General features: G+C 40.1%; 1 protein-coding gene across 4 annotated transcripts in view; it reads left to right on the top strand.

The window, feature by feature from the left end:
- COL4A4 (collagen type IV alpha 4 chain) overlaps nt 1-18,953 on the top strand; it is a 157,373-nt gene that overhangs the window by 108,992 nt on the left and 29,428 nt on the right. For all 4 annotated transcript variants that reach the window (XM_516128.7, XM_054679440.2, XM_009444464.5 and 1 more), the window contains 7 exons: nt 850-993; nt 3,163-3,270; nt 4,416-4,597; nt 5,450-5,513; nt 8,049-8,123; nt 12,199-12,306; nt 13,140-13,247. In XM_516128.7, the coding sequence (XP_516128.5) occupies nt 850-993; nt 3,163-3,270; nt 4,416-4,597; nt 5,450-5,513; nt 8,049-8,123; nt 12,199-12,306; nt 13,140-13,247 (789 nt within the window). The remainder of the gene's footprint in view (nt 1-849; nt 994-3,162; nt 3,271-4,415; nt 4,598-5,449; nt 5,514-8,048; nt 8,124-12,198; nt 12,307-13,139; nt 13,248-18,953) is intronic.

Raw genomic sequence — 18,953 nt, 5'->3', positions numbered from 1 at the left:
AGACTCAGACACATCAGGGCCCACACACTTCAGGTCTGTAGGTAGGAAACTGAGGACAGGGCAGCAGAGCATGGAATTTTTTTTTTTTTTAGGAGACAGAGGCTTGCTCTGTAGCCCAGGCTAGAGGGCAGTGGCAGGATCATAGCTCACTGCAGCCTTGAACTCCTGGGCTCAAGTGATCCTCCTACCTCAGCCTCCTGAGAGGCATGTGCCACCACGCCTAATTTTTTTTTTTTTAGGAGACAGGATCGCGCCATTTTAGCCAGGCTGATCTTGAAATTCTGGCCTCAAAGATCCTCCTGCCTTGGTCTCCCTAGTGCCAGGCTTACAGGTCTGAGTCACCGTGCCCAACTGAGCCCAGCTACTAAGTGCAGTGAGGTTGACAATTGTTTACTTTGAATACAAACTCAGCGTTAGGCAGGAGTTTGCATCTGTAGATGAACTACGAGGAACACAATATATAAGAATCATACTAGCCTGTAAAATGTTTTCCTAGGGCCAGGCACAGTGGCTCACACCTATAATCCCAGCACTTTGGGAGGCCGAGGCGGGTGGATCACTTGAGGCTAAGGAGTTTGAGACCAGCCTGGCCAACATGGTGAAACTCCGTCTCTACTAAAAATACAAAAATTAGCCAAGGGTGGTGGCTCCCGCCTGTAATCCCAGCTACTCGGGAGGCTGAGGAAGGAGAATTGCTTGAACTTGGGAGGCAGAGGTTGCAATGAGCCGAGATCGTGCCACTGCACTTCAGCCTGGGTGACAGAGTGAGACTCTGTCCACCTCCCACCCCCGAAAAAATAAATAACAAATAAAATATTTTCCTAAAACTTCATGCTGTCATTTCACCAGGACCCCAGGGGCTGCCTGGTTTCCCAGGTTTTCCCGGAGAAAGAGGAAAGCCTGGTGCAGAGGGATGTCCTGGCACAAAGGGAGAACCTGGAGAGAAGGGCATGTCTGGCCTTCCCGGAGACCGGGGACTGAGAGGGGCCAAAGGTAAATAAAATACAGCCATGCAACATGCATTTGTTTCTGGTATTTGATCCAAACCTAGAAATGTGATCTCTGAAAAATAAAATAGGACTGGTCTGAAGCTTGGATTCCTCCTCCTTTTAGTTCTATGGTATTTGTTTTAGAATTTTAAACAAAATTCATTTTCTTTACCTCTTAATCTTATTACATATAGATGACAAATGAATTGCTCTATTAATTGAAAAAGAATTAACAAGTGGTTCTTAATGCACTGATTTATAGCTTCTAGGTTTCAGAGAACTTTCTCACCTTTTGGGAAAGGGGGCTCTTGTTCTCCAACCTCTGTTTCAGTTAGAACAGAAGTTGGTAAGCTCTTCCTGTAAAAAGCCTGATAATAACAATTTCAGGCTTTGCAGGCCATCTGGTCTCTGTCACAACGACTCAAGTCTGCTTTTGTAGCATGAAAGCAGACATAGACAACACAGAAACAAACATAAAATACAATTTTCAGTAAGATGGTATTTATGGATACTAAGGTTTGAATTTCATATAATTTTCACACCACGAAATATTACCTTGTTTTTGAGTTTTACCCCTCAACCATTTCACAGTGTAAAAATCATTCGCATCTCATGTGCTGTACAGACACTGGCAGCAGGAAGGATTTGGCCCATGGGCTGCAGTTTGCCAACTTCTGAACTACCATAAGTCCACTTTCATCTGGGCCACGAGTAGAGTTTCCCCAAGCTTCATTTGAAAAAATAGTTTTCTGGCCAGGTGTGGTGGCTCACGCCTGTAATCCCAGCACTTTGGGAGGCCGAGACGGGCAGATCATGAGGTCAGGAGATCGAGACCATCCTGGGTAAATGGTGAAACCCCGTCTCTACTAAAACTACAAAAAATTAGCTGGGCGTGGTGGTGGGCACCTGTAGTCCCAGCTACTCGGGAGGCTGAGGCAGGAGAATGGTGTGAACCTGGGAGGCGGAGCTTGCAGTGAGCAGAGATCGTGCCACTGCACTCCAGCCTGGGTGACAGAGCGAGATTCTGTCTCCAAAAAAAAAAAAAAGAAAAAAATGTTTTCTGTACTATGAAAAATAAGTTTTGAGACCAATGGTTTAAATATTATGTCCCCATCCCTGTTAAATGTTTACTCCTACTCCTTAGTCCTGGGGCACTAAAGGGTGAAGGTAGTATTTCCTTTCCAGTGTTGAGAAAAAATGCTTGACAATTTTCAGACCCAAGGATTTTTGCCCTTAAGGCCTTTTGGGCAAGTAGCCTCATATTGAATTAAAATTACCTTTTCTTCTTAGTTGATTGATTCTACCACAATTTATTGTTTTACTAGCTTGTAAATTATTTATGTGGAATCAAAGAATCAAAGAGTCACTCTTTGCTAGCTTAGATAAGTGATGTTTGCTGTGCTATTATGCTACTATACAATTATCCCACTAAAAATTAAAATTTGGACTAACGCCAGTGATGGGCTAGTAAACTAGTTCTTTGAAATAAAAAAAAAAAAAGCACCGTGGTTTATAGTGTTTGCTGAATGTCATGGCATAAATACTCCTGCCACGGCTGATTTAAAGTTAGCAATGGTTTAACAACTGGCTTGCAGGGTTCTTGAATTGTGGTAACTGGCACTCATCAAGCTGGTAGGAGCCCACGCCTGCACATTGCTACAGCTGGCCAGTGTTTGCAAAATCAGGCAGAAGTACGGTATGCCCTTCCTACCTTTCGGAAGTCAGTGTGAGGGGTGCCACATTGAGATAAGTGTCTGTTCTTTTAATATAAGGAAAGTAAGAGAGGATGGCTAGGAGGAGATATGGAACTGGAAATATGAGATGGGCAAATTCAAATTTTATAGAACAAAGCGACATTTTTTGTAGACTGGAACTTTTCAAATCTGTCTTAACCTCAGTGAAGACCCCGACCAGTTTGGTTGAATTTGGCAAACATTCAGTGAGCACTCCTGGTACACCAGACTCTGTGGCTGGACAAGTGGGGTCAGGAACGTAAAAGATGACTGACCTTCCTTTAGGAAATCAGCCAACGATGGTGACATTTTGTGATCTACATAAATACAGCTTCGTAGGTTAAGTGGGAATTTGTGATTTGGGAGTGAAATGTAGTAATGGATAAATTATGTGTGTGATGTTCCTGTTCATTTTGTTCTTGCATAATTAATATCCATAGGAGCCATAGGACCTCCCGGAGATGAAGGAGAAATGGCTATCATTTCCCAAAAGGGAACACCTGGGGAACCTGGACCTCCTGGAGATGATGGATTCCCAGGAGAAAGAGGTAAACACTTAAGAGTTTTTAACCATATCAAATAAGTTGACATCTTTACAGATCACATGTGTTAGGCAACTTTCCCCAATAACACTGAGATTAGAAAAGACTTTTTTTTTTTGAGATGGAGTTTTGCTCTTGTCGCCCAGGCTGGAGTGCAGTGGCACCATCTCAGCTCACTGCAACCTCTGCCTCCCGGGTTCAAGCGATTCTCCTGCCTCAGCCTCCCGAGTAGCTGGAATTACAGGCGCATGCCGCCACACCTGGCTAATTTTTGTATTTTTAGTAGAGATGGGGGTTTCACCATGTTGGCCAGGCTGGTCTCAAACTCTTGGCCTCAGGTGATCCACCCGCCTCGGCCTCCCAAAATGCTGGATTACAGGCGTGAACCACTGTGAGAAAAGGCCATTTTTTTTAGATATAAATAAACACAAATAAACCTTGTGGTACATTTTTTGTTTCTCCATGCTAAAATTTAGCTGAAGTTCCTGTGTATTCCTAGATTTGGATATTCTAAACTGGGATCAACGTGAGCTATACATAAAATACTGGTTTCAGGTTTGGTAGTTGGTTTTAAAGTGAATAGCGCAATGACTGTTCAAGTCATTATGACCAGTGCCTCTCAAACTTCAGAGCACATTAATCACCTGGAGAGCTTGTTAAAATGCAGATTCTGATTCAGCAGCTCTGGGGCAGCCAGGGATCCTGCCTTTCTAACAGACACCCCAATGCCCACGCTAATGGTCCACAGAAACATTGCAGAGCGAGGATTTTTGACAACCCCATTTGTGTGCTCCTCCAAGGTCAGACTTAGTCTGCATGAGGTGCTCATCTTGGCTTCTCTCAGCTAGTTGTTAGAGGGCAAATATTTTAACTTTTCTGGGTAAGTGCTTCTTCATTTGTAAAATAAGCAGCTGAAGCAAATAATCCTGTGTGCTCCCTCCCACCTCTGATAGTCCTTAGATATTCCCAGGCAGCTTCTTTCATCAGTGAGGTCACTGAAGCCAGAAATGATCAGGAAGCGGCTTGGGACAGCATTCAGAATCCTCAATACCTTTGGCTTTATCTCCTAAAAGTAGGACCAGGTCCCTCAGCCTAACTATTACCTAGCTCAAAATTTCAGCAGAGACCTGTAACACTTCCAACTTCATCAGGTGATAAAGGAACTCCCGGGATGCAAGGGAGAAGAGGAGAGCCGGGAACATACGGACCACCTGGATTTCAGAGAGGGGAACCTGGTGAGAAAGGTCAGCCAGGGCATCCTGGACCCCCAGGCCCTCCAGGCTCAACTGGTCTAAGAGGGTTCATTGGTTTTCCAGGACTTCCAGGTGACCAGGTAAGGGGCTACTGCTTTGTGGGGGAAGAGACAATAAAACCTTTCTGTTCTTAGGATGTCCGTAAGGAGCTATAATTTGCCAGCGTATATACCATTGCCCTTTCACTGGCTTTTAGAATGTAAGGTGTAGCTCAAGGAGAAAATAGAGCCTTCTAGAAGGCCACGATGAAACTGACATTTCTGACCAGTGCTCCTGCCTGGTTCCCCTAACATAGAGGACCAAGTCACATAATCACTATCTCCCAGCCTGGTTTAAACCACTCATGAAGACTTGCCTCATGACCACTGGTTTACTGGAATGAAAGTTGTCCTGAAAAATCACCCAAATCCTGTCTTTAAAGTCTTCCAGTTTCAGATATCACAGATTTTGCTTTCAATATATTTCGTCTTCACAACCATGAGTAAAATACCCTTTCAGAATCCAGGAGGTACAATACATGTAGTTGCCAACATTATACTTCTGGAAAACACATAACTCACTATCCATCTTTTGGAATGAAATGGATTTGTAAAGTCTTTCATATGCTATGATTTATAATACTATTTTATTTAGTATCAACTTGTTTATTTGTAATTTAAAATTCAAATTAGTAACACAATTACTGTTTCACAACCAAGTGTAGAGAATGGGATGCTACCAGTTGCGACTGAGAACTCTAATTCTGGAGAAGCTATATCAACTTTGAAAAACTAGATACATGTAGTGGGAGGCTTGCATGCATTTCAACTTTCGTTACCACTGCAGATTACAAAAACCAAATTAGTTACAGAAAATTACAACTGGATCGTGTTGTGCATGTGCCATTTGTATTTGAAATCTGATTAAGGCCTTTTGTTTCATTAAACTGTCAGGGTGAGCCAGGTTCTCCAGGTCCCCCTGGATTTTCAGGAATTGATGGAGCAAGAGGACCTAAAGGTATGGTTTGGAGATACAGAAGCCATCTGTCAAATGCATAGTCCTGAATGTTTATAACATTGTAAACAAGTGCCTTTTACATGATAAGCAAAGTGTATCAAAGAAACTGCAACACCCAAGGGGCTCTTCTTAGACAGTCAAACACTCAAGATCCAAATATTCTACAGTTGTCACTCAGATCCGAGGGTATCAGATAGAAAACAGCATGCCTGCAGGCTCTTCGTGTCTTCCTCCTCCGTGAGAGTCCCAGCAGCAGTCCATGGAGTGACTGCAGCCCCTCAAGTAACAGCTCAGTTGCAAGGAGAACAGATCCATGTCAGTGGGCAGTGCCCACCTTGGCTTAGAAACCCTATGTCCCACAGGAGCCAGTATCTTTTCTAAGGACTTCATAAGTACAGCTTTTAGAGTCCCAGTTAGGACATAGAGGCTAAAGCCATGACTTTCCAGCAGGTGCTAAGAGTTCACTTAAGAAGTCCCAAGATAGATGTAATTTACAATTGGGTTATTTATTATTATTATTATTATTATTTTACTATAAGTCAAGGTCAGCAAAATATTTTTTTCCTAAAGGGCCAGATCATAACAATTTTCAGCTTGTTGGGCCATATGGTCTCAGTCACAACTATTCAGCTGTGTTGTTATAGTGTGAAAGCAGCCATAGACTATATGTAAACAAAGGAGCGTGGCTGTTTTCCAATAGAACTTTGTTTGCAAAATTGGCTGCAGGCTAGATTTGGCCCCACGGGCCTTAGTTTACCTTGTGTCAAAAACAGTGCTGCATTGTAACACACCTAACATTCTAGTGAAAGAGAGGCTTCATTCACCCTTTAGTCAGACAAACAAGTAAACAAACAAAGAGCAGGATATCTTAGTTGCAATGTTTGCATAAAACCTTTAATAGTTTTACTATCTTGGTATACCATTGGGTTAATATTTTTCTTTAAATCTACTTTAAAATGATTTACCTTTTTAACCTTAGCCTTAGCGTAACTAGCTGTAAATTCACAGGTTAACATGCAGTTATCCTTTATTTTGATATAAGTTAAAAGAAATTTAAAATATAAAATACTAATTAATGAACGACCTACAATCCTCTGCCTTACTACTTTGAGAGACACTCTATAAATAATATGCTAAATGCTGTAAGAAACATGACCTGTGTGGGCTTATTTCTTCAGAAAGAATAATATAGATCCCTTCTTGGGAAATGGTTACAAATGGAAAAAGTTTTATATTTGATTTTGATATTTTATAACTTTGGGGTTCAGAAGTCACTCCTTTTCTGCTTACCTATACATTTATTAGTCTCTTTACCATTCTTTCACAGTAAAAACCTACCTCCTCTCACTTCCTTCATCTTGTGTTGGGCCATGCTTAAAAGGAATTGAAATGCACTCAAGATACCTGGAGTCAAAGATGTCTCATGGATCCCACAGATAGGAGACATAGTTCTGCCAAAGCTAAAGGGACCCTAGCCCTTAGGCAATCCATGGTTTCTCACTTTTTCCCATGGTCTATTTTTTCATTTACCTGTCTACCAACTGGCTTCATCTCTCTCTACACAGTATCTTTTCTGGATATTTCTGGATATGTTGGGTTGTACTCCAATATGTTCTACATCAGCACAACTCATGATAATGCTTTTGGTTTCTGCCCCAGTAGCCAAGGACTTCAAATTCTCACTTTCTTATTCCATCTTCTCAAGGAAAGACTTATTTGACCTGGAATGGGCCAGAATCCCACTCCTCAAGCAATTGGCCATTATTATGAGTAAAATCAGATAGGAGAAAGACTTCCACAAGGTGCTGGTGGAACCCCTTTAGAAAGGGGTGTAAATGGGCAATTACTATAAGATACATCTAACTTACCTCTCTAATTCTCTTGAAACCCCATCTATTTTCTTGCCTTTCCTCTCACTCCATTTTGAGTCCTCCACTTCAAACTGGCTCCCAACCATAATGTAGGTCCTTGTGTCTGGAAGCATTATGGAGTGACCAGTAGCTTTGTGGGACTGTGGGAGTCATGGCCTACAGTGACTTTTGAATGTGCCATCTCTTGTCATCAATGCAGTATGCCTTTGTGATTTTCTTTTTGCAAGGACACTGAGTTGAGCTGCCGTATAAAAGAGCTTGAAATATGATTGCAGCAGCCAAAAGAGAATTTTTGCTTTTGGTTTCTAAAACATAAGGATATAGTCACTCAATGCCAAATAATTTCTTAAATAGAAACCTAAAGTTGAAAATTTTTTCAGGACTTAAAAACTTAAACTTATCAATACCTGGAGATCCTTATGATTGTGATGTATTCTAAAACCGTGTGTGTGTGTGTGTGTGTGTGTGTGTGTGTGTGGTATGTAAATTGCATCTTGCATCTATATTTCTATTTGTTCTTGTTTAGAATAAAAGTATTTAAAAATACTCTCCTAAAATATCTGAAGATAAGCTATACAGACAAATACCATAAACGTTATTGTCACCTGTATGAGACCAAATTAAATTGTCTAAAGTAATGTCACATGCATTTTATCCCTTTCAGGAAACAAAGGTGACCCTGCCAGTCACTTTGGTCCACCTGGTCCAAAGGGTGAGCCAGGTAGCCCTGGATGTCCAGGTATAGCTGCATATTTTTCTTACTAAAACAAAAAAAGTAGTTTAGTTTGAAAAGCAGAACAATTACTTCTAGCTGGCAATGATCATATCAATATTTTCTTCCCCCTTTGTGCATTAAGGTATAGATAAAACGGGTTATATATAAACACTTCCATAGCATTTCTTGCCTGGCCTAGAAGAACACCAGGGTTACATACTAGGGATTCACAATCATTTTTCCATCATGGCTCATGTGACTGATGATGTTGACACAATAATAAACTCCCCAGGCATGCCCATATTTTGGCAAACTCAAAAATGAATATTGCAAACAATTAAAATCTGGACCATTTTGCACCCTCTATCATTTAAAATGATGCATTCGCAATAACCACTCACAATGACTACAGCTGCAGGTTGTCATTCCAGCTCTTTCTTTCTACTGAGAAAAGCACATGCCAGTGTAAGTGGTGTGCCATTGTTGAGCTATCATTTAATCTATTTTAATTTACTAAAAATCAAACCAAATCAAGCAAACATAAACCTCATCACCAACAAGAAATCTAAGTCATTTTAAACAGTATTTTGCTTCTCAATAATAATTAACATGGAATCCTTCAGAATGGATTGTGATGCACCATTGAGTTCTTGTGACAGCTGAGGCCACAACTGGCTACATTAGATGACCCACAGCAGAAGGGGGGTGCCAGTGTTATGCACAGCTCCATGCTTTACCAGGAAAGGGAAACCATTTGAGTTCAAGCCAACAGAACAGGACCCCTAGAGGGGAAAGCAGCCTTAGGACAGAATGCTCTATTGGTTTAACTCATATATGTTTACATTTCAGAAAATGTTGGAGATATTAATTGGTACTCCCTTTCTGGACCCTATAGAAATGCACCAATATTTAAAATATGCATATCGCTTGACTTAGGAATTCTCCTAGGAATTTATCTGGAGTCAGTAATCAGACAAGTGTACAAAGATGCATGCCCAGGAATATGCGTTGTTTGAATGGAACAAAAGTCCATTCACAGATGCCTGGTTAAATAAGTTATATCCCAGGGCACTCAGCCAATAGTGGTCAGGTTAGAAACCAGGTTTGTGTTTAGCTGGGTACCTTGTAAATTAAAACACCTCATATCAATAATTTTGTGCATTATCTTAAAATTCCCTCTGGCAATAGCTGTGTTTCATTTCATACAACAGAAAGAATATTAGATATTTTCTGAGCAGAACTATATGAGAAATTTTATTTTCTTTGTTTTTATACTGTAAGATTGCTAAAATGGAAGTCTAACAAAAACAAGTTAATACAGTGGCACAAACTACCTTTCCCACCTTCTTTGCTATGGGTCTTTCACCTCTGACATGAACAAATATATTTAGATAGATATATATATCTAAATATATATATGTATATATATTTAGATAGTATATATATGTATATATGTATATATATTTAGTATATATATGTATATATATGTGTATATATATATATGTATTTTTTTTTGAGATGGAGTCTTGCTGTTTCACCCAGGCTGGAGTGGAGTGGCACAATCTTGGCTCACTGCAACCTCCACCTTCCGGGTTCAAGCAATTCTCCCACCTTAGCCTCCCAAGTAGCTGGGACTACAGGTGTGCACCACCACACCAGCTGATTTTTGTATTTTTGGTAGAGACAGAGTTTTGTCATGTTGGCTAGGGTGGTCTCAAACTCCTGGCCTCAAGTGATCTGCCTGCCTTGGCTTCCCAAACTGCTTGGATTACAGGTGTGAGGCACTGTGCCCAGCCTAGATAGTATAATATTTTAACTGAACTGTATAACTGAAGTATACATTTGATAGGGAAAATAGTTTTGAGGTCAGCATTATGGGAGTTCATGACAAATATCAAAGTGAGAAGCCTCAGAAGGGAAAAATCGGTGGCTCAAAGTCAACCTCCATTAATACTTCACCTGTGGTCTTGGGTAAGCTGAGAGTATCTTCTCTGAGAGTAGTTGCCTCACCTGTAAACTGGCCCTATGCATACTGCAGGATTGTCCTGAGGATCAAATGAAAGAAACTGAAACTGAAAATAACTATACAAATATAAAATGTAATGATCATCATTGTCATCATCACCATCATCAGTCAGCAAAACATGAAGACATTTTCCCATACTTACTGGTATTTTTATGTAAACCCCAAAGATAGGAAGATTTTATAAGCTCAGGGTAGTCCAAAATGGGGGCCTGTGATGTTACCTAGTATTTTAACTTAAAAATCATAAACCTGAGTGATTTTACACTTAGGCTGACTTTTTCAGAAAGTTTGCCTTGGCCAAATTTGCCTGTTCTCCTGTGGTTACCACCATTTAAATTGGCCCCTTTCCCATATGCCATGGCCTCAGCTTAGAAATTTTAAATTATATTATATGTTATTCACTAGCACAGAGTTTACTTAATACACTATTTCCATTGACTGGAGAAAGCTGCATTGAACTTGAATGAGCATCATGAGAAGGCATGAATCTGCAGCTGGTCTTGGGATTATATGTGATTATCCTGGGTTCAGTCCTACCTACTCTGCACTCTATTCAGAGAGAAAATATAGTGCAAATTAACTCAGAAGTTCTGTTCTTAACACAACCCCACAAAATTCAGGAGACAAGTTTTTTTTTTTAATATTTCAGTGTTTTCATTTGTAGATGAGAATAATGCTACTTTACTGTAGGAATGTTTTCAGGATAAATAAGATAATACATAGTGAGACTAATAGATGTTAAATTCAATCAGGGAACAGGTACAGACTAACAAAAGCTTGTTTCCTGTGTGCTATAATAAATGATGACTGTAGCCCCCCTAGCATGGTTTGTAAATACAGAGACATATATTTTATGTGCAGATTCAACCAGTGATTTTCAGCACACACTATTGGTTTATCCCATAAACATGCATTAAACTCATACATTGTAAATAAACACATGGGGAAATAGTCATCCTCTTTAGTAATCAAAGAAATGTAATTTCAAGTGTCTGAAATATCATTTTATCTTTAATAAATTAGCAAGAAAAGAGGCCAACAAACTAAAATGTCCTCAGTAAGAACACGGCATGCTCTTGGAGCTGTGGGTGGGTTCCATATGGTGGTGTGAGTCAGTGCAGCACTTACTCCAAACTACTGGCAACCTGTATCAAGAACCAAATGTTGAATGGTCTGTTCTAGAAAACTAGAGAAGAACTGAATTGTGCTCTGCAGCAAGTCACTGTCATAAGAAAAGGACTGCTTTAAATTTTTAGAAATTGAAGAGACCTATCCATTAGATGTTATGGGTGATTCTGGGATGGAACGTGGTGTGGACAAACCATCTGTGAAAGACATTAAGGGGATAATTGGGGGGATTCAAGTATGGGATGAGTGTTTGAGGGTATTAAGAATTGCTATTAATTTTCTTGGCTGCGAAATGTTATTTTGGCAATGTAGAAAAACGTTCTTATTTTTCAGACTTCTTACCTCCTGAAGTATTTAGGGATGGAATTACACTACGGTGTGATGTACTTTAAAATACTTCAGCATTTAAAATGCATTTGAAAATACCAAAATATCATGCTATTTATCCAGAAATTCTACTCCTAGGAATTTTTCCTAAGGAAACAATTTAATAGGAGAAACAAAATTGACAAGAGATATATAAAGAGCATTATGGATAACAGCAGAGTTAGGATAACTTAAACGGCCAATAGTAAAAGAAATTGAATTAGTTAATTTAATTAAGATTGACTCAAAAAGCTACTGGCCATTCACTTAAAAATGATAATTAGGAAAACCAATATAAACTTGGAAAATTACTTATGATACAACACTAATTTTAAAAACCAGAATATAAAATTGTGGGTATTATCTGTACATGTATGTACATATGAAGAATTGTGTTAAGCTGGTGGGATTATGGGCATTTTGTTATCAGTTTTTCCTTAATGTTATTTTCCTTTCCAATAGAAACTATTTAAAACTAAAAAAGTAAGGATAGAAAAGAATAGGGTGGGCTGAACTTGGTGATTTTACAGATTCACTGTCTCAAACAGCAACTCTGATGTTTGATCTTTCCTTCTTTAGGGCATTTTGGAGCATCTGGAGAGCAGGGCTTGCCTGGTATTCAAGGGCCCAGAGGATCACCTGGAAGGCCAGGGCCACCTGGCTCCTCTGGACCACCAGGGTGCCCAGGTACCTTGAAAGGAAATCTGGAGACTTCCTGAGCACTCTTGTGTCTCAGAGTGTTTCAGAAACCACCAGTCTTTAATTAGACCTAAATTCAGATATGGCTCTGCCATTTCCCAGACCTGTGACTTTGGATAGGTCACTTAAGCTCACCTATGCCTCACCTATAAGCTAGTGGGTTTCACTGAGTGACTTGAAGTAGATTAAGACAGCACCTATAAAGTGCCTAGCATGGCACCAGACACAAAGGAATGGTCAGACAGATAGCAACTCCTTTCTTTTTAGTTTTTATTCTTTTAGAGAGAGAGGGCCTCACTCTATTAAGAAGGCTGGAGTGTGGTGGCACAATCATAGCTCACTGTAGCCTCAAACTCCCGACCTCAGGGAGGCTGTCTCAGCCTCCCAAAGTGCCGGGATTACAGGCATGAGCCACTGTGTCTGGCCCAGATAGCAGCTCCTTTCTAGCCCTTTGCATTTCTCCTGCCATTCAGGATGCTGTTTTGTTTGTTTGTTTGTTTGTTTGTTTGTTTGTTTTCCCCTCCTTTAGACCTAAGGCAGATGTCACACTTACAGCACAGTATTTTAATGGATACTTTTCCTGCCAATTCAGAAAAAAAGAGAAAGTTTAAAACTATAGTTGGCAATTTCATTTATTTGGAAATGTATTTTCTCCTCCTGAATTTAAATGTATTTTTCTCCCTAGAGTTAAGATGTATAGGAAGAAAAAGTAATTAGACAATGTTCTCTGTTACTCATATATTAAGAACATAGATGACTTTCGCAGTGAATGTAACTCATTTATTATCTGGCCATCTGCAAAACTTCCCTGTCATCCTCAGGTGATCACGGGATGCCTGGGCTGAGGGGACAGCCAGGAGAAATGGGAGACCCTGGGCCAAGAGGCCTCCAGGGGGATCCAGGGATACCAGGTCCTCCGGGAATAAAAGGTAAGTCAAAACGAAGCCCATCTCACAAGAAAGATGCAGCCCAATGAGGGCAAATTGATGGTGTTTTTTTCCTGTACCAGTGAGTGACCCTGCTCTTGGTCATACCACTCTTTTCCGTAGGTGCCATTAGCATCTTCCTACTCTTCCTTAGCCAGGGCTGCAGGTAGTGCCCATCCAGTCAGCTGACCTGCCTTCTACCAGGGAGAATGGTAGTGCTACCATTTTCTTTCTTTTCTTCTTTCTTTCTTTCTTTCTTTCTTTCTTTCTTTCTTTCTTTCTTTCTTTCTTTCTTTCTTTCTCTCTCTCTCTCTCTCTCTCTCTCCCCCCACTCTCTCTCCTTCCTTCCTTCCTTCTCTCTCTCTCTCTCTTTCTTTTTTACTTTTCTTTCCTTTTCTTTTTTCTTTTTTTTGATGGTGTCTTGCTCTGTCGCCCAGGCTGGAGTGCAGTGATGCGATCTCAGCTCACTGCAACCTCCACCTCCCAGGTTCAAGCAATCCTCCTGCCTCAGCCTCCCAAGTAGCTGGGATTACAGGTGCGCATCACCATGCCTGGCTAATTTTTGTATTTTTTAGTGGAGACGGGGTTTCACCATGTTGGCCAGGCTGGTCTCAAACTCCTGACCTCAAATGATCCACCCGCCTCGGCCTCCTGAAGTGCTAGGATGTGAGTGCCCGGTTGCTACCATCTTATTTCTGAAGGCATTTAGCCAAATGATTTTTATGATGTTTAGGCCCATTATTCATGTATTCTCTTCACCTATGGTTAAGCTCCTACTATCCTAGATTCTGTGCTAGATGCTGGGTGTACAGTTTTGAAGAAAATAGACCTGCTTCCTGCCCTCATGGAGCTGACAGTATGGCAGGAGAGAAAGACATTAATAATATATGTGGAAATGAATATATATTTACTGATCATGATAAGTGGAAGAGAAAACAATAAGGTGCTACAGATATAGAATAATTAGTGTTCATCATCTTTGTTCAATCAAGAATAATTTTTTCTGGGTTGAATTTCTTGGTCTGTAAAGGCAATAGTGGACTGGTTATAAAAGTCTGGTTATAATATAATATAATACAATACAATATAATATAAAATACTTGTCATTAACAAATCTTTATGCCCTCACATTCATCCATGGTATCAACCCCTCTTCAGTCCATTTCTTCCACTTTAGAAAAAGTACTTTTTTGGCCAGGTGGCTCACGCCTGTAATCCCAGAGTTTTGGGAGGCTGAGGTGGGCGGATCACTTGAGGTCAGTAGTTCGAGACCAGTCTGGCCAACATGGTGAAACCCCATCTCTACTAAAAATATAAAAATTAGCTGTGTGGTGGTGCATGCCTGTAATCCCATCCCATCTACTCGGGAGGCTGAGGCAGGAGAATTGCTTGAACCTGGAAGGTGGAGGTTGCAGTGAGCCAATATCGTGCCACTGCGCTCCAGCCTAGGCAACAGAGTAAGACTCCATCTCAAAAAAAAAAAAAAAAAAGAAAAAGTATTTTTTCTATGGGTATTTTTGAACATATCTTTAGCATAACACTTACGTTGTATCACATTTGTTTGGAGGTTTTTCTCATCAAACAGAGTATGATTTTTTAAAAAGCAAGGACATTTCATATACCCTTGAGACCCAGTCAATAACAAGTATACTGGTTGGTGGTATGAATGAATGGACAAATAGGAGAATGAATATCTGAGCTAGTAGCTATGAGGTTGCAGTCCTTATCTGAACCAACAGCTGATGGTTCCAGCTTACTTGGTAGAGTCTTGTAACCAGGTTTCCTCTATTTCTTCTTCCTTTCTCCTTCCACCTGCCTTTGCTCATTGACTCATATGTATACGAAATCCTGGTAAAATAAAAAGTCCCTCCTTTCAGAAGGTACTGAGTTGGAAACCCCTTCTTCTGGGATTAATCCTTTTACTGTTTTGAAAATTCAAATACGATTTTCCCACACTTTGCCCTCTTCACTCATTGGATAGCTTTGAAATAATTGTAATTTTCCAGAAGTTGTAGTGTGGTAGGTATTACTTGGTGCAATTCTGTGGAGACAGGAGCCATTTATGTTGAAGAGTTGGTATACTCATGTATTTTCACACAATCACATAACTTGATAGGAAAAGTTCCCTTCACAAGACATCTTTGTACTGTTCTCCGTCTTCATTGACACTTCTAGTAATATGAATTCCAGCAATTCATGATAAATTTAGGATTTCAGGCAAATGATCATTCTGTTATTTTGAAAGTTTCTGTGGTGATTGTGGCCATTTCCTGTCTCTGACCATCTCTACAGCCTTCATGGCGTATTCTTTGACACTTTTTTGTGTCTGGAAGACAGTTGGTAAAGAACCAAAAGAAAACATTTGTCATCATTAACCACTCCCACTTTTTCCTACCCTCCACTTCTTCCTACCCTCCCAGTTCAGTAACACAGCAAGGATTTTTAAGTGTCTTGGTGGCTTAAAAACATACACCCAATTTGGTCAAAATGACAGGGCTCATGCCACTGTTGTTGATCTTTATTTCCTTTGAATTTGTTTGCATTTATCACATAACTTCAGTATGGCATGCTATTACAAAACTAATAGCTGGCCGGCGTGGTGGCTAATGCCTGTAATCACAGCACTGTGGGAGGCTGAGGCAGGCGGATCAGCTGAGGTCAGGAGTTCGAGACCAGCCTGGCCAACATATAGCGAAACCCCATCTGTACTAAAAAAATACAAAAATTAGGTGAGCGTCATGGCGGGTGCCTGTAGTCCCAGCTACTTGGGAAGCTGAGGCAGAAGAATCGCTGGAACCCAGGAGGCGGAGGTTGCAGTGAACTGAGATTGCACCACTGAACTCCAGCCTGGGTGACAGAGCAAGACTCTGTCTCAAACAAAACAAAACAAAACAAAACTAATAGCTAATAAATTTGATCCATAACAAAATCACCCCAAAATTAATCTCCAATCACATCATAATTCCGTGCTATGAAATAGTGTGTTAAAAAGAGAAGGTGAGGAAATGAACATATTACTTCGCATGTTCATACCACCTACAGACAGATGTTGCAGTGGTGCTCCATCACCATACAGTGACACTGTTTCACTTCAAACAGCTCAGAGAACAACCAGTCTTTAAAAACCACAACACAAAACAAAACAGTGAAATACATTCTGAAAAGTTAAAACATCTGCAGTATAAATTCATTGTTGCAGCTTATCATGCTGATATAAAAATGAACCACACTCCAGCAGAAACACTTTGAACTGAGAAACTAAATATTTGCAGTATGTTCTAACTAAGTCAAGGGGACTGATTATCTTGTTTGAACAAACCAGCTGCTGAACTCAAAGCTGTTTGCTCTGCTAGAACAGGCCATATGGATTTTGCATCCTGCTTGTGTTCAATCAGATTTAAACTTTAACTTAAACATATGCTAAAAATGGCTTGATTCCAGCTACCATTGACTTTCTTCACAGAATTACAAAAAACTACTTTAAATTTCAAATGGAACCAAAAAAGAGCCTGTATAGCCAAGACAATCCTAAACAAAAAGAATAAAGCCAGAGGCATCAGGCTACCTGATTTCCAACTATAGTACAAGGCTACAGTAACCATAAAAGCATGGTACTGGTACCAAAACAGATATCTTGACCAATGGAACAAAACAGAGACCTCAGAAATAACTCCACACATCTACAACCATCTGATCTTCCACAAACCTGACAAAAACAAGCAATGGGGAAAGGGTTCCCTATTTAATAAATGGTGTTGGAAAAACTGGCTAGCCATATTCAGAATACTGAAACCGGACCCCTTCCTTACACCTTATACAAAAATTAACTCAAGATGGATTAAACACTTAAACATAAGATCTAAAACTGTAAAAACCCTAGAAGAAAACCTAGACAGTACCATTCAGGTCATAGGCATGGGCAAAGACTTCATGGCTAAAACACCTAAAGCAGTGGCAACAAAAGCCAAAATTGACAAATGGGATCTAATTAAACTAAAGAGCTTCTGCACAGCAAAGAAACTATCATCAGAGTGAACAGGCAACCTACAGAATGGGAGAAAATTTTTGCAGTCTATCCATCTGACAATCTACAAGGAATTCAAACAAATTTACAAGAAAGAAACAACCCCATCAAAAAGTGGGCGAAGGATATAAACAGACACTTCTCAAAAAGACATTTATGCGGCCAACAAACATATGAAAAAAAAAGCTCATCATCAGTGGTCATTAGAGAAATGCAAATCAAAACCACAATGAGATACCATCTCACACCAGTTAGAATGGCAATCATTAAAAAGTCAGGAAACAACAGATGCTGGAGAGGATGTGGAGAAATAGGAATGCTTTTACACTGTTGGTGGAAGTGTAAATTAGTTCAACCGTTGTGGAAGACAGTGTGGCGATTCCTCAAGGATCTAGAACCAGAAATTCCATTTGACCCAGTGATCCCATTACTGGGTTTATACCCAAAGGATTATAAATCATTCTACTATAAAGACCTATGCAAATGTATGTTTATTGCAGCACTATTCACAATAGCAAAGACTTGGAACCAACCCAAATGCCCATCAATGATAGACTGGATAAAGAAAATGTGGCACATGTACACCATGGAATACTATGCAGCCATAAAAAAAGGATGAGTGCATGTCCTTTGCAGGGACATGGATGAAGCTGAAAACCATCATTCTCAGCAAACTAACACAGGAACAGAAAACCAAACACCACATGTTCTCACTCATAAGTGGGAGCTAAACAATGAGAACACATGGACACAGGGAGAGGAATATCACACACTGGGGCCTGTCAGTGGGTGAGAGGCTAGGGGAGGGATAGCATTAGGAGAAATACCTAATACAGATGTCGGGTTGATGGGTGCAGCAAACCACCATGGCACACGTATACCTATGTAAAAAACCTGCACATTCTGTACATGTATCCCAGAACTTAAAGTATCATCATCATCATAATAAAATGGCTTGATTCCTAGACTTTAAGTACAAATGCCCTTTAAAAGGAGAACACCCAGTTCCTAGTTGGAAAGTAATATAAGATTGAAATAATGAAAACCTAAAGAATATTATCTGTAGCATGACAAGAACTGGAAAGAATATGGATTTTGTATCCATATTTACTGGTAGCAAGTAAAATGTTTCATAAGAAAAAAGAATCTGGAAATGGCTTTCCTCAGAAAAGAGATGCCATGTCCCATAGAGCTATGAACATCATGGAAATATTCTCCCCCCCTTTTTTTTACTAGATTACTCCCCTCCTGCCCTTCCCCCACAGCACTTACCACACTGGATGTAATTGCCTGTTTGTTCTGTCAAGTCAGGGATAGACTTGTCCCGCATCGTCTTGACAGCACCTGCCAGGAGGTACATTTGGGGCAGACTCTGTGCATTAGGAAACCATATCTTACACCCTTAGTAGGCACTCACATATTTGCTGATACAAAAAATATTTAAATCTTATTTTGGAATCTTTGTTAATAAGAATCTTCCAGGTTTTTCAACCATTACTTATAGTCACAAAGATCTCTCTTCCCATCAGCTTTGAAGTTAGGGTGAGCAGCTGTCCCGTTTTGCCTGGGCCTGAGTGGGTATTTCAGGATGTAGAAATTTCAGTGCTAAAACCAGGAAGAAGTCGCAGGCAAACAGGGACACGTTGGTCACCCTATGTGTTAAAAGTATGAGCCCATATAAAAGC

Source organism: Pan troglodytes, chromosome 13 (genome assembly GCF_028858775.2).
Source record: "Pan troglodytes isolate AG18354 chromosome 13, NHGRI_mPanTro3-v2.0_pri, whole genome shotgun sequence".
Classification (NCBI taxonomy): domain Eukaryota; kingdom Metazoa; phylum Chordata; class Mammalia; order Primates; family Hominidae; genus Pan; species Pan troglodytes.
The sequence above is the reverse complement of the archived record's forward strand: the minus strand, read 5'-3'. Positions and strand labels throughout refer to the sequence as shown.